The sequence below is a fragment of the Melitaea cinxia genome, chromosome 9 (assembly GCF_905220565.1).
Source record: "Melitaea cinxia chromosome 9, ilMelCinx1.1, whole genome shotgun sequence".
NCBI classification, from domain to species: Eukaryota; Metazoa; Arthropoda; class Insecta; order Lepidoptera; family Nymphalidae; genus Melitaea; species Melitaea cinxia.
Genome location: NC_059402.1, coordinates 782,896 through 800,000, shown reverse-complemented (window position 1 = coordinate 800,000; position 17,105 = coordinate 782,896). Strand labels below are relative to the sequence as shown.

General features: G+C 35.9%; 2 protein-coding genes across 3 annotated transcripts in view; one reads left to right on the top strand and one right to left on the bottom strand.

The window, feature by feature from the left end:
• Positions 1-2,858, top strand: part of LOC123656442 (ubiquitin carboxyl-terminal hydrolase 30 homolog) — a 13,809-nt gene extending 10,951 nt beyond the window's left edge. Inside the window, exons 1-2 of one of the 2 annotated variants that reach the window (XR_006743539.1) lie at positions 1,655-1,724; positions 2,157-2,312. Coding sequence is in view for 1 of the 2 variants with exons in the window: in XM_045592127.1 (XP_045448083.1) it covers positions 2,157-2,283 (127 nt within the window). In the remaining variant the exon portion in view is untranslated. Of the gene's footprint in view, positions 1-1,654; positions 1,725-2,156 lie in introns of those variants that run through there. The other variant, XM_045592127.1, reaches the window with a different exon arrangement.
• A 3,886-nt stretch (positions 2,859-6,744) lies between these two features.
• Positions 6,745-7,683, bottom strand: LOC123656535. Its single transcript, XM_045592204.1, has one exon. It carries the CDS (start codon positions 7,681-7,683, stop codon positions 6,745-6,747), a length of 939 nt encoding a protein of 312 aa, XP_045448160.1.
• Between the last annotated feature and the right edge of the window lie 9,422 nt (positions 7,684-17,105).

The following is a 17,105-nucleotide window of genomic DNA, read 5'->3' as shown; positions in this document are numbered from 1 at the left end:
GAACGGCTTCGAGAGCAAGCGGTGAGCGCGGCTTGTTCTTGTTGTTCAGGACTGCTGGCCTACCGCCTGGCCGCCGTCGTGGTGCACGTGGGCGGGCCGCGCTCCGGGCACTTCGCCACCTACCGCCGCGGGAACGGCTTCGAGAGCAAGCGGTGAGCGCGGCTTGTTCTTGTTGTTCAGGACTGCTGGCCTACCGCCTGGCCGCCGTCGTGGTGCACGTGGGCGGGCCGCGCTCCGGGCACTTCGCCACCTACCGCCGCGGGAACGGCTTCGAGAGCAAGCGGTGAGCGCGGCTTGTTCTTGTTGTTCAGGACTGCTGGCCTACCGCCTGGCCGCCGTCGTGGTGCACGTGGGCGGGCCGCGCTCCGGGCACTTCGCCACCTACCGCCGCGGGAACGGCTTCGAGAGCAAGCGGTGAGCGCGGCTTGTTCTTGTTGTTCAGGACTGCTGGCCTACCGCCTGGCCGCCGTCGTGGTGCACGTGGGCGGGCCGCGCTCCGGGCACTTCGCCACCTACCGCCGCGGGAACGGCTTCGAGAGCAAGCGGTGAGCGCGGCTTGTTCTTGTTGTTCAGGACTGCTGGCCTACCGCCTGGCCGCCGTCGTGGTGCACGTGGGCGGGCCGCGCTCCGGGCACTTCGCCACCTACCGCCGCGGGAACGGCTTCGAGAGCAAGCGGTGAGCGCGGCTTGTTCTTGTTGTTCAGGACTGCTGGCCTACCGCCTGGCCGCCGTCGTGGTGCACGTGGGCGGGCCGCGCTCCGGGCACTTCGCCACCTACCGCCGCGGGAACGGCTTCGAGAGCAAGCGGTGAGCGCGGCTTGTTCTTGTTGTTCAGGACTGCTGGCCTACCGCCTGGCCGCCGTCGTGGTGCACGTGGGCGGGCCGCGCTCCGGGCACTTCGCCACCTACCGCCGCGGGAACGGCTTCGAGAGCAAGCGGTGAGCGCGGCTTGTTCTTGTTGTTCAGGACTGCTGGCCTACCGCCTGGCCGCCGTCGTGGTGCACGTGGGCGGGCCGCGCTCCGGGCACTTCGCCACCTACCGCCGCGGGAACGGCTTCGAGAGCAAGCGGTGAGCGCGGCTTGTTCTTGTTGTTCAGGACTGCTGGCCTACCGCCTGGCCGCCGTCGTGGTGCACGTGGGCGGGCCGCGCTCCGGGCACTTCGCCACCTACCGCCGCGGGAACGGCTTCGAGAGCAAGCGGTGAGCGCGGCTTGTTCTTGTTGTTCAGGACTGCTGGCCTACCGCCTGGCCGCCGTCGTGGTGCACGTGGGCGGGCCGCGCTCCGGGCACTTCGCCACCTACCGCCGCGGGAACGGCTTCGAGAGCAAGCGGTGAGCGCGGCTTGTTCTTGTTGTTCAGGACTGCTGGCCTACCGCCTGGCCGCCGTCGTGGTGCACGTGGGCGGGCCGCGCTCCGGGCACTTAGCCACCTACCGCCGCGGGAACGGCTTCGAGAGCAAGCGGTGAGCGCGGCTTGTTCTTGTTGTTCAGGACTGCTGGCCTACCGCCTGGCCGCCGTCGTGGTGCACGTGGGCGGGCCGCGCTCCGGGCACTTCGCCACCTACCGCCGCGGGAACGGCTTCGAGAGCAAGCGGTGAGCGCGGCTTGTTCTTGTTGTTCAGGACTGCTGGCCTACCGCCTGGCCGCCGTCGTGGTGCACGTGGGCGGGCCGCGCTCCGGGCACTTCGCCACCTACCGCCGCGGGAACGGCTTCGAGAGCAAGCGGTGAGCGCGGCTTGTTCTTCAGGGCTGCTGGCCCGTGCTGGACCCAGCCGTGAACGATAACAGGGGAGCTCGGTGTGGATGGATTGGGTCGGTGAGCGACACCACTCTTGTAGTCGTATGCGTCGCTTTAGGGGTCATCCGATGATAACGTGAGGTTCGAAGGTAGAGGTGTAGCGGGACGAGTGGGGGGAGGGGCTATAATAAGATATCACGTGTATTTCTTTTTCGTTGAACGCGTGATTTCTAACATCCTGCAATCTTGATGTCTGGAGATATTACCATGCTTAATTGACCAAAATTTAATCATATCGACCTGTATTTAAAAATATTTTGGATAGGATAGAATGAGGAGGGGGGAGGCTAACCTAAAACCTCACCACATATCACCAACATCACATGATAACTGTTTACATTTTATATGCGCATGCGCAGGTGGTGGTACACATCGGACACGCTGGTTCACGAGGTGTCCCTACAAGAAGTACTGCGCTGCGCCGCCTACTTACTCTTCTACGAACGAACGCAGGCACCACCCCCGCCCCTCACCACCCACTTCTAAGTTGTCACCACCACAGTATGGTGAGAAAACTACCCGATCATGGTATTTAATTCAACAATATATAATGCAGACTATACTGTCTGTATCTTCTAAACGAAGTGTCCTCGAAATGTTATATTGAAATCAACAATTTTACGTAATTCTCAAATATTATATTGATAATTGAAATTGTTTTGAATATCTTTGAAACGTTTGTTACATATGTTTATGTGTTTGAAGTTGGTTAATAGAAGTAACTTCAAGGGTTGAAACAATGGGGATGCTAAAACATTAACTCTTAAGAAACTGAGTAATTCTCCAATAATAATTGTAAAAATAGCTTATAAGTGCGCTGGCGCAGAGCTACATCTAAATACTTCTAATTCTTCTAAATCACCATATCACACTCTACCACTGCCTATAACCATCGCCTTACAACCATTATCTACCACCCCTACCACCATAATTTAGATGTGGTACGGTCATGACTGCTTTACTGATGTATCAAAGCAAGTGTTCAAACATTCTTAGGTGTGTTTTAGGAATTTTTAATGCTTCATTTGTATTTACAATGAAGGCCTATTTTTATTATGCGACAAAATATAACTCGCAATTTCTTTTACATTAAAATTATAAATTTACTAGAGAACTATTTAATTTTTTTCTTAAAAAGTTTTCAAAATGTTTGACGGTTAGCGACGGTTTTTTTTTAATTTAAAATTTGTAATTATTAAAAAAACAAATTTGTACACCCTAAATCATTAAGAAGAAGAAAATTTGTTTTTCGAATTTTAAATGTTAGAACTGACATAATCCTATATTATATAGGAGTTGGTATATCTGTTGCATTCATTTTATTAATTAAAATTTATCTTACAAATCTTACCGTTTCTAATTTTTCTTTCTTCTGTCTGATAAAATTTTGAAAATCAAAAACATTATGACTTATGTTACTAACAGACATTTAAAACAAAATTTAAAAAAAAATGAACAAAAAAGACTAATAATGTGGTGTAATTTCTAAAATGAAAAAATGACAAAGAACCATATTTCTTAAACTTTATGTGTAAATAAAAATTGGTTATAAAGATGCCAAAGATAAGGCTATGTTAAGATACCCCATGAGATTTTCGTTTAGCTTATCATTTTAATTCGGCTTGTAACGTCTCATTGCTGGGTATAGCCCTCATTCTCCGTGTAGGAGAAGGGAGCGCCGGGAAGAAAGAGGCCTATGCCCAGCTGTAGCTCATCATTTATTATTACATAAGTTATTACAAGTCATTTGTTAACATACATACATAAATAAGTCATTTATTTAAAACTTTATACTCATTAAAGGCGTAAAAGTATATAATTTTTTTTGAAATTAAACTTCTTTAAAATCGTTGTGATTTAAAACTCGATGAAACGAAAACGGTGTCACGATAAAGAAGGAAACATAAATGTATAGGAAGGAATGAGATAGAATGTTATATGTTTTGTGTGACGCTTACATCTTCGATAAAACAAATCGCAAGGTCAACCTTCCGACGACTTTTCAGAAGTTTCACATCTGCCGTGTGTGAATTGGACACTTGCACACTTTATTTTGTACATATTTCGAATTGAAAACTTAATTATTAACATAATTGACAATTCATAAAATATATGTACCTACCTAATATTTAAAATCCAAATTATCTTCCATATATTATATAAAAATGGGTTGTGTTTAATCGAAAATTTTATTATTAAATGTATATAAAACAAATGGTGATATATATATAAAATCGTTGTGAATCAGCTTTGTCTTCATATAATATCATAAAATTCTTCCTTATTATCCAATTAAATATTTCATAATTCTATTGTGTGTAAGATCAAATTCAATCGAAACCAAATTAAAAAATTAATTGATTCAAGTAGGCTTCCATATGGACTGGAGTAGTCGATGAATGGTCAACAAATGAAAATTATATTTGTATTAGTTATATAATTATATGAGTGAAATATTAAAAGTGAAACTACCGTCGATTCAGAATGTAGACTCTGTAGAGAAGAATCGGCGAGGAACGAAAAACCAAAAAAAAAAAAAATATTTAACATCAAAATGACTGATTTTAAATTTTTAAAACAAAAACATTGCAGAAATATTATCTATTATTATACAAGATTACTTCTAACATGTTGAAATAAAAGAAAAAATACAGTTTTATACAGTTTAATAGTTAATTAAAAATCCATCAGATAGTTAACACATGCACTACTTCTAAAGAGCTTAATAAGAGTTATACAGATTCTAGTTGCATTGCCACTCATGATAAATATTTGTATTGCTATTGGCCATACATGTTTGGCTTGGTCTGGGCGTTCGTGCTTGTATATTGTTTTTCTGGACCCTCAACTTAGAAACAAGTTCTAGTGGAGATCGTTATGTAGAGCATTTATTTTGTCGATTTTGGTCAATGAGTGTGAGATGTTTACTTTATTTCCTTTTGCCACTATCAATCAATTTTGACAAATTTTGTCAAAGTGGGTCGTTGAGTGTGATACGTTTAATTCGACATATTTTAGTTCATGTCATGTTCGATAAGGAATTCTATCTCTCATAATGTCATCCGATGCTATAAATAGATAATTTGAAATGTGTCCTTATCATACTGCGTAAAAAGATATTGATGACTCCGAAATAATAATAATTTTGATAATACATTGATATTTTTATACATATTAAAAATGAAATCGAAAAATGTTGTTTTTAATAAAAAAACGAAATTGTTAAAGTACTGTTTTAGAAACATTTATTGTAATGTTGAGTAAAATTTTTACGAAATGATTTTTTTTTGTTTATAAATACAATTTTTTGTGAGAGAGAGCGTTTCTAGAATTTTCTAGAAAGATTTACGGAATATTTTTATCTATTATAAAATTGTAGGTTTAGGTATTTTTTTTTTCTTGAAATGTTACTGAATACTAGCTTTTTTGTTCATTTAATTGCTCCTACTATTAATGACCGTTACTAAATTATATAAGAAAAGTCTTCGAATTCAATTTAAAAAAAAACTGTTTTCAAAATATTGCATTTACATCTGCTAGAAATGTCATTTCTTTAATATTAATTTACTGAGACTTGAGAAAGAGATAAAATGACGTATAGTATATATAACTTCTTATGTATGAAGTTAGATGTCACACATACAAGCATAGACATAATATGTGTGTATGTGTGCGACTAAGACCTATAACGTGACTTGAGCTGTTACAACCTCGTATTTTTAATAAGAATTTACGATATTAAAAATGTATTTCCTTATTAAGTTTTTAACACTGTTACATATCTTAGGCGCCGATTTTAAAAACTTGACTGTTTGTATTCCCCGATACAATTTTTGACATTATTTGTAGGTATAGAATTGATGTAATATTGTACATTTGCTGAGCTAAATAATAATGCTATGTCTTAAAAATGTAGATTTTTGATATATACTTCTGTCTGAAAATCTAAAGTCCTTGTAAATTACTTAATATGAACTATAACACTTTTTGTATAACAAGCACCTGCGCATGCGCATGTAAAGTTCGAACACGTTACATACTTGTAGTTAAGGACAAATGATTTTACGCACATGAAAATATTCTAAATTTTTCGTAATAAAATGACCATTGAATGAACGAAGCAGTATTAGAATTATAATTAATCTGCTCAATTATTTTAAATTTTTTATTATCTATGTCATTGGGCTGTATAATATTGTGCCATAAGTTGTTATTTATATAAAAGACTGCATTTACGCATTTTTTTTCTAAAATCAGAGTTAAATCGCTTTCGGCTTTTAAAGTAGTTCGGCTATTTGAACGAGTACGGTGAATATTTACCAATTTTTGCAGTAGATGATAGTTCAAAGTCCCATGATTACAGTTAGCACATTTTCGAGGCCTTTTGTGGGGAAAATTGCGAATTATTTAATTTTTAACACAGTACTTAGCTTATAGAAGAACTCGCAGTAATGTTTACTGTTAAAAAACTAATCTCTGATTGAGCATTAGAAAAGTTTTCGTAATAAAGAAAATTTATCACAGATTCTCTATATTAAAAAAAAAAAAATCCTTAATTATCATTCAAAGAAGAAAACATAAAAAAAGCTTTGGTTTTTGACATGTCAGAAACGGATGACAGCCATTTCGTTGCACTGCTGGTAACAGCTGATTGAATCTCGGGCAAAGCCGGAAATCGCGGGAACTTGTCGAGAATCTTGAAAAGTGATCATATGTTTTTTTTTTGTTTTTTTTTTTTTTCGCGTAGAACAAACAAATTGTCATAATGATAATGATATGAATAAAAATGAACATACATAAAAGCATTACTTTTTTTTGCAACCATTTTTTATTCAGAGAGATTTTATATTACAAATTTTTAATAACGCTATCACATTGTCAACAATAATATTTGATGTAGTTATCTTTTAAAAAGTTGGCTTGAGACATTTTATATATAAATAGCAATTAATTTGTGCTCTTTTTCGCGAGAAAATTTTTCACGCGCTCTATCACATTTTGTACGATTCTGTTATTTGTTGTTATTCTTGGTTTCCCATTCACTGGCTCACCAAGATAGACTTTGATACCTTCATCTCCATGGAGCTTATATTCTCTTACTAGTCCCTCCATGGTTACACCCTGCCGTGCCATTTTGTTCAACATGTATTCAGAAACAGCATTTTCCATTGGACGAAGAAATCGAAGTTGAGCATTCTGCTTCCGCAACATTGCCTGTCGCTCTAAAAATGCTTTTAATGACACAGCTCTACTTATGAGAACTTCATTACTTATTTCAAAATGTTCCAAAAGACCGTTTAGAACGTAACAATCGGTTAATGCATTGTGAGCTTTTTCATGAAATAATTTCCACTCCGGGCTTGTGAGGTATTGTTTTGCTAGCACAGCTTGCTTTGATATTTTTCCTTGTCGAAGTAGTGGCATTGTGTCTGTAAAACCATATGTGATCGAACACATTTTTTCGAGCAAATCGTGTTTTTCCAACCACCGCAATATCAAGGGAGCATCGAACCTGATGATATTGTGTCCGACGATCAAAATTTGCGAATTTAAACCGCATAAAAAGTTGACGAAGTCATTGGCTGCTGTGACTGATGGAGTAGTTTCTACTCTCTGTTTAAAATATAGCAGATAACCATTTTCGACAGAAAAACCAGATATTTCCGAAGCCTTGGCATGGATGGGCTGTTGAGGAATCATAAACGCTTGGAACGATTGAGTACCACACTTAGCAGCAATATGCACGATATCAGCGTTTGCTTCAAAACCCGTGGTTTCGGTGTCAACAATGACGATTTCGATCGATAGTTGGGGTGGAGCAGGCTTAGGAATAAACTCATTTCTCGTGCACGTTGCGTTAATAGCTTTCTCCATCGTGGGTCTCATTCTGCTCATATATGTTATTCCTTTTTTTCTATGTTGAGTGCCGCTGCTATTTTTAAGAAAAGTCCTCCTGCGTTTAAATTGGTTTGATTGTTGTCGTTCCAAAAATTGAAATTGCTTGAAAGGATTGCTGTCCACGTTGGAGGTAGCTTCGGCTGTCGTTTATCAATATTTCCTGAACACATAATTGAAATATAAGAACATATTCTAGGTCTATTTAAATTATATAAAGTATTCCATACAATTTATAAAAATTGCATTAATTCAAAAGTACAAATACCTATGAGCCCCGAGTGTAAGGTTCCTCTCTTCCACAATAGCCTTGATACAAGATGCTTTAGCTGTTTCTTCGAAAGTTGGACCAATATGAGCTTCAGCGCGTTTGATAGTGTTATGGTAAAGAATTTGAGAATTGATTTGAATTTTGAAATGATAGTTAATGTCCGATGCCAGAATCAATGCAGCCTTGAACAAAATTAGAAAATATGAAATTGCATCACTATCATTAGAGTTTCCTGTATATGAACAAAGTTCCGCAGAAATAATTTATAATCAGAGTTGTCATTGATAACATGAAAATTTATCTTATGTAACATAATGTGAACAAATTTAGCTACTTACTAATTTGTTTTCAACTTACCAGTGGCAGCCTCACAATTTACAGCAAAAAACGCAGATTGACTGTCAGTCTGCACGGTTTCTGAGCTTGGAACCTTAACAATCCTCAAACGTTTTGAGCAACGAATGTGAAATATCGATACAAGTCCTCGCTGCGTTTCTTCTTCACAATTGGAAAAACAATGGAATTTTACGTTCACTACACCACATACTCTTTTCGAGCAACACTGTGTCAACTATTCTTCGACTATCATTGCTTACGTTTTTTTTTCCACCTTAGGATCGAGTTTTGAGTTTTTTTAAGTTTGTTTTTGAGATCGACACGTGCTTTAATTCGCCAAATGACTTCGCGTTTTTAACTTGCCATTTTTTTTTCTCTGTGTCATTATCTGATATAATAGGTACGTCACCGGTAGCGGTACGACGGGGTGAGGGCCTGAGATGTAACTTATCTAAGATAAAAGTATCTGAAATACAGATACAAGATACAAAATACGTATTTTCATCTTGTAACTAAATACCTTTTTTAAAAATTCATTTTGTATCTTGTATTTAAATACCTTTTGTTTGGTATCTAAGTATTTTGTAGATACTATGTTTGCTAAGATACTTTTAGTAACAGATAACTGATTCTATTGTGACATCCTAGGTGACATTAATTTTAAATATTAATGTTGGCGCAGAAACTGAACGCGCTATTGAATCTTTAGTCCCGTGATTTAGTCTTTTAGGGTCAAATTGATAGGTGGCGTGGCAACATTTTATAGAAAAAAAGAATTGTCTTTTTTTTATCCTATTACATGTTTTTAGAGGATTCAGATTCCTCTGTTGCAAGTGCCGAAAACACAGGATCAGGCAGCACCGCTGACTTAGAAACATTGCAATATTTAAATAATAAAGATACCAACATAAAGAGTTTAAATGCTTTTCCTACAATAAAAAAATATTTTTGAAATACAACACCTGTTTGCCAAGTTCTACCCCTATGGAGCGACTCTTCTCATTTGGAGGCATGATCATGTGGCCTCATCGAAGGAAAATGAGTGATAAACTTTTAAGGACTAGTTTTACTTAAGTTCCAATTAAAACCATAAAAATGTAATATTATGTTGTTTCACGGATGCGCAATCAACGCGATTTATATGTAAAAAATTAAACTTTCATTAAAAATAATGTTGTTTTTTTACAAAAGTATTTTATCTATAAAAAGTATTTGAAATATACGTATTTTATATCTAGTATTTCAGATACCATTACAGAAAGTTATTTGTATCTGGTATCTGAAATACTTATTTTAAAAGTATTTTGTATTTGGTATTCGAGATACTTTATTTGAGGTATCTTGTACATCACTGGTGAGGGCCAGCGTCCGACTTTACCTGAAGATTATTATAATCAAGTTGACGAATATATTTTATCATTTACGATATTTTAAAGCATTTTATTAAATTCGCGTTATACAAATATTTTCATCGTAAGTGTTCATTAATTGACAATTGAGACTTAAATGCAACGAAAATTACTTTATATTCTATTTCACGTAGGATGGGTACGGTGACACATGTCAAATTAACTCTATAGTGAGGTGACCATACATAATTAATTGATGTAATTCGATTATCGAGTCCAAATGCGGTTAACCTTTAATCGATTATATAAAAATAAAAAAAATTTAACTGCTTATTAAAAATTAATCATCGCTATAGTGAATAAATAATATTTTAAGGGTGGTATTAAACGCGAGAAATGAGTTATCGACAAACCCATTAACACAGCTCACGTGGCAAATTATTATTCGTTCGCCTTTACCCTCCGGTACTTTAATCGAAGAATGAGCAGTGTCGTCTGTCCATACTTTGCCAACAGTATGATTGGCGTTCAACCATGTCTAGTCAAGGAATACTACTTTGTTCAAATCCGTAATGTTTTTCGCCTCTAAGAATTTCACAAAGTTTTCACGCATTTTTCTGTTTGTTAACTTTTTTTTATTTTATGGAAATCCAATTTTATTTAAAAGTTGCCATAATGATGTCACACTTTCATTAAATAATTTGGCACCTTTCAAAGACGTTAATTATTGTAAAACTGTGGGCAACTCATTTCTCCGCTAATAATCATATTCAACCTCAACGACCAAACATTTATTTCCTTTGCCTCTTTTTGGGAGTCGATAACTTATTATCTTCCATATTGGTGTCACCATACTTTTCTTTACTTACTTTTGACACTAAGCTGTGTGGCTACGGCAATAAAGAATATAACCACCAGCGTCTCTTCCCGTGGGTGTCGTAGGAGGCGACTAAGGGCTAACACAGTTCCACTACCACCTTGAAACTTATAAAGCCGACTGATAGCGGGATAACCATTCATCTGCTGGCTTTGAAATACACAGGCCGAAGACGGGCAACAGTGTCTTCAGTGCGACAAAGCCGGCCCTGCGGTCACCAACCCGCCCAGCGTGGTGACTATAGGCAACACACATGAGTTCACGCCATTTTTTGGCACGACCTTGTGGAGGCCTATGTCCAACAGTGGACTGCGATAGGCTGAAGTAATTTTTGACACTGTATTACGCCTAATTTCAAGTGCCTGTGCAACTCGATCCACTATGTGGTTGACTGATAATAATGGACCGTTATTTTCTCACTCTCGTTCAAAGTATTCCCGAAAGCGGACAACCAATTGACTGTTTGAAACGGTCTTCTTTTGTTCTTTTCGGCATTTTACAGAACAGAACACACACACAAAATGAATAATTAAAAAAAATAATAACAGAACTTAACAACAATAAAACAGCAACAAATACAACTATAGCAACTGGCAAAACCAAAACACGGGAAGCATACAAGAGACAGAAAGTACTGATTGAGATATCTCGAGTCAGTGAGATGACGCGATTCACAAGATTGCCGTTACGATTATTTTTTTTAGCCGATTACTACATGTCAATCCCTATCCTTAAACGTTTCGTTTCATGCCTGTAATTTTTAGGTATCATTTTTTCTGTACCTTTTTTATTTTGTTTAAAATGTAAAAACGCATATATAAATACAATTTCAATCTAATCAAGCATTATTATTTACTTTGGAAAGTAATTGGTGATTTTTAAAAATGTATATTTATCCGATTTGTTGAAAATAGTGAGCGTGTATTAGAACATATCAAATGTCACCGTACCCATCCTATGTGAAATGGATTATAATGATTGAATTAGATAGCATATCAATTTTATCAGAATTAAATCGATAATAATGAAAAAAAAAACTGTTATTCTTTATTTTAATTCCATTGAGAAGGTTTTAAATACTGAAATACGTAATTAAATTTGTAATTTCAAAGGTTTTTAATTACAAATATTAAGTCATCTTCCTGGTTTTCTATATTTAACTATTAAAACATTGAAAAGTTCGTGAGCAGAATAAATGGTTCTTTAAACATTATACCTAGTTATCAGGCTTTAATTAGTCCTGCTAAACAGCATGTGCTTTGATGAAACATAGGGCCTGGGTCACCGGTTGTCGTTAACACTACTTGACACGATGGTATCCACCTGATAAAAGTTATATTTGCGGGATGTTCCCATTCGCAATTGTCAATCTAAAAGTTGCAGTTAATTCGTTGAGGTGAAACGGGTCGTTCCTTGACATTTTCTAATTTATTCTAAAGAAAAGACAAATATCGCAGCTATCGATCTTATGTTTTTTAGGCTTATTTCACGGATTATAAGACGCAAAGAATTAAAGACGTCCTATAGTATATAATTATATTTGTATATTCTCGAATTCGAAAATTATTTTTTAAGGATATCAATAAAATTTGCATTTTGGCATTTTCGGAACCGAAAAATCTACGTAGCCATCATATCCAAGTAATTGCATTTTTCTATTTGCACCTCCGTAGGTCTTTTGCCGCCCTGGCAATATATAATATGGCCTATAAATAATATCTACTCAATACTGAAAACATAACTAAAACTGTTCCATCATACATTTAATTTATTTAAATATTGATTGAAACTTGAATATTGTTTTTTCCTTGATTATTGTATGTTAAAAGTTTTCATACAATGAAATATACTTTTTGCATTTATTTTTATTAGTCTCGATTTTAATTATTATAATTATTTATAATGAACTGTATTTAACCGTTTCTAAGAAAACCGAAAGCAACTCTATAAAACTCCACAGACTACGAAATTATATGCAGTTGGATGCGAGCGAGAGACATTAAATGAAACCATTTATGTAAAACATACGATTTGAAAAATAATTACAAAAAAAAACCGGCCATGTGTGATTCGGACTCGCGCACCGAGGGTTCCGTACAAAAATTATTTAAAATATTTTTATTGTATGATGCAACAAAAAATTTATGCTGTTCGCAATTTTTTCTTTATCTCTGCTATAAGACGTTGCTTCGTACCACGTTCACGATTCTGAGTTCGCGGGAAGTACCCTGTAGATTTTGATTCCCTTGCGAGTGTCGAAAATTTGCAACATAAACGGCTGTATCTTTTGATTGCGCTGGCTTAGAAGTTTGATTTTTTTCATAGCGCCAAAGGACAGTAGACCTGAGTATTTGGTATGAATTTGACCTATACGCGTTCCTGACAAAAAGGGTCTTGACAGACAGACGGACAACAGCGATCCTATAAGGGTTCCCTTTTTTCCTTTTGAGGCACGGATCCCTAAAATCCATTAAATAAAACCATTTTAAGGTCTAATCTATTGCTTCAATTTTACGTATTATGGAAATGGTATGTTGTATATGGGGTTTAATTTAATGCTTTTCGCTTGCATCTCCTTTATTTGTTATCACAACTAATCCTTGATAAGGAAAAGTATTTTGTAGAATTATGCATTATAAAGATGTCTTCTATTAAACGACTATTGAGTGTGTTGGTTTAATTTTAGAAATGTTGAAATTTAATTCATATTGAAGTGTGATGTAACGTCATGATATTAAAAATGTTAAGTACAATTACGTATTTTGTATACATGTAAAAAAAAAATATTTGACCTGACTTCATAAATCAAATCAAATTTAATGTATATTTTTCTTGCACATAATCTGATAATAGTGTTGTTAAAAACTAATCATTTCTCATTTATGTTATTTACGGGTAAAGAGTGCATGTGCAAATAAAAAAAGTTGTGTCATTGTATCATTATGTAAATAAAAAAATCTTTTTAAAACATCTTTTTTTTTAACTTTTAATTTTTTCCTTATTTAAATTAAATTTGTAATATATTTAGGTATTTAATTTACTTTATTTAGTTTGAAGTATATATTTTAATCGATTAAATGTCTTATATATTAGAAACATTACATTGTAAAATAATTAATAATTTTTATTTTGTATTATTTTTCGACAACATGGTCATGTTGTTTGTGTGAATGTGTTTTATCTGTCCTCTTATTGTACTTAAATGTTAGTTATTTGTAATTCTAATAACGTTGTGAACACACCGGAATCAAAGCTCTTAAAATATAGATTTAAAATAAACACACACACACACACACCGGAAACTTATTTCTATAGTCTCTCTGGTTTTGCTTACTAAAGGATACGTACTTTTTTTTTCATTCAGTAATTCAAAAAAGTTACAAATATAGTGTTGTTACATACAAATTCGGCAAACTGTCAACACATTGTCAGTGTCTGTCACTATTAATATTAAGTAAACGATTCGTATTATGTTAGAAAAACGAGTCGTTTTTGAATAGGAACCAGACATGACGTGTAAAAATTCTATTTTTAGTTGGCAAAATTAGATAGATAGTTTATTGATACTGGTCGAAAGTAAACCGGAATCATGGTAAATATGGTACACGGCGCTATACCCACGTTTACATTAGTTTGTACATGGTAAGATTGTACGCCTAAACTTCGCATGGTTAGGCGTACATTTGAACACACATCTACAACAATGTTACTTATGTATTCAAAGCTGGTTATTTTCTTGTAAAATCAGTTTAAATAAAGTTGTTTGAAAAATATGAATAGTAAAATCTACTGAACGAATGACCTCGTTACGTTTTTGTTGACGCCATCTACAATAGATGGCATTACGACGTTTTCTAATAACGCCATCTTATCTGTAGGCAGTCGATATGAAGGAGTAAACTCCCAGAGTAACCCCCCCCACAGTAGTCGTGCGTCGGAGGTGACTTACACACACACACACACACTTTATGTTTAATTTACTTTGGTAGACAAAATGCGTAAATGCGATAAATCATTTAACTTGACTTGCTCATTAAATCTGTTGATATTAATTTCTATTTAAATTTTATGTTAATGAAATATTTAGGAAGTATCAAAATTGTTTTATAATATTGATGTTATTACTGGTGTGCTCGTTCCCTAAACGTTTATGATAACAGTCTGAAATAGAGGTTTCGCATATTGATTATCTGTACTACGTTGTGTTAAATCCGTCTCTCATGTTAGAAACGATTCTTTTTGATAATGAACGGTTGAATATTGAACATGTTGTGTTCAAAATTCAACAGTTTTATCGACGAATCGTTTTCTTTTTTGTAAATATAGGGGCCGAGTTTTAGGCAATGTCCTCCTTAAGATATGTTTAGATAAAAAAATGTGCATTTAATTGAAATGTAAATTATTATTAAGATGAAACGGGATAGTTACTTTGTGTAGAACATTGGTGCATTAATTCAGCTTGTAACATCCCACTTCTGGACAAAGGCCTCTTTCTCGATCTCGGAGAATTCTAGATAATTGGAAAATCTTAATATTTTAGCAGTGTTGTAAAATAAATAGTACCATGGATGGAGTACCATATGGAGTGAACTCAGAATGACAATTTAGCAGATAATTTTTAAAGCTAGTCACCTTTTCCACAATTCCACCTACATTTGGAAGATTGTGGCTATTTTTAAAAGGGACAAAGTCACATATTTTTTAGTAATGTAATATTAGATTCGGTTTTAAATCAATTTAATTGTTTTCAATCCTCAATAGTATCTTGTGGATTTGTTTTAAAACAGTTTTAAATGTGAAGATGGTCACTTAAAAACTAAACTAAATAAAAATTATGGTAAAAATCCCGTTTTACGTTTTGATAATAGTTTTACTGAGTATAAGTTAAAAATTAATATAGATATCTTAATTACTAATACTGTATGTATTTTACCATTTTAAACATGACCTGATATTTTGTTATCTGCAAAATATATCATTTTGTGATTTTGTTACCTGCAAAATATATCATTTTGTGATTTTCATAATTTTGATATTTTGGGGTTTTTTTGTACAAAAATTGTGACAGATATTGTATTATTGATTTTTGTTCCTATTTTTTTTGTCAGAGAATGGCTGAGCTTAGTTTTGATGGAACTTTTGTGTCAACGTAGATAGGATTATTTGATCTAATTGTAATTTACAAATAAAGTGTATTATAATTATGTTTGTTTTATTCCAACTATTATTCAATTCTTCAAATTTTCAATTATTCAATTCTTCAATATTTCAAAGACGAATTATAATATATGCTTTAGCAAGTAAGCCTCAGATAAACTGTTACCTCATTCTGGACCTAAAAAATATACACACCCTGACAACCACTTCGTTAACAACTATAACTGTGACTGTGCAACACTTAATAGAGCGAATTCTGTGAAGGGTAGTAGTGGATGAACGGCTTAATTGGAACTTACATATTACCACTAACAGCTAGGATCAGAAATTAATGTACGTTTTTTTAAATTTACGTTCAATATGTGAAGAGACTTATAATTAAGTCTCTTCACGTAAGTATTGAGTGCTCTGCGAGTGCCTCGTGAGATATTGCATCTGTTCATGGGGAGGCGCTGGTAAGATAAATATAATGCTTGCAAAGAAGGCCCAACGTGCGGTCCTAAAGTAATACACTCACTACCTTATTGGCATCCCACATACGCACGTTTATAATCAAGCTGATATACTGACTGTTTTTTTTTTTCTGTACCTCCGACATGGGGGTCGGAGCACGTTATTTGTTATTTACTCTTTCATACCAGTTCTCGCTTTCATGCCTCTCGTACTTTCGATATACTGACTGTTAGACGAACTTACACAATATATGAAGTTCTTAAAAGATAGCACAAGAAGTGTGTACCTTATTTACCAATAATTAACAAAAGGATAGAAATATGTCCGGTTAATCCTACCAAAACAGCGTTTGGACGAAAACATTAGATACAATTACCATGCTCCAATTATTTACAACAAAATTAACACAATTTTAAACATTAGAACACTTAATAACTATATTTAAAAGAGAAAAATACTTGCCTGGTTAAAATGCTTAGATTATAATGCTACAGAGAATCTTTAAATAACAGTTATATAATATTCATAAGCTGATGTGATACACACACACACACACACACACACACACACACACACACACACACATACGCACCCAAACACATGTACATACACAAGCACATACACATGGTAAGAAATAGTGAGAAACTAAACACGATTGGCACGTGCTTTCCACTCAAATGATAATTTTATTTAAATTAGATAATATAAAATTATTATTTAATTAGCTCTTAACATTTTTGAATATCATATCAAAAATTGACCGCTCCAGCGGGATCCGAACCCGCGTCTTCGACATACCGTGTCGACGCTCTAGCCAATTAAGCTATGGAACGATATACTCGCCAGAGCGAAACTTTTGATATGATGATTTTTACTTTCGGTTTAAGCGAACCGTGGCGCCGTCTATAGTGAGTTCTTTACAGAGACTCGTAACTATTCAAAGTTTCATATTACAATGAAAATCTTTGAC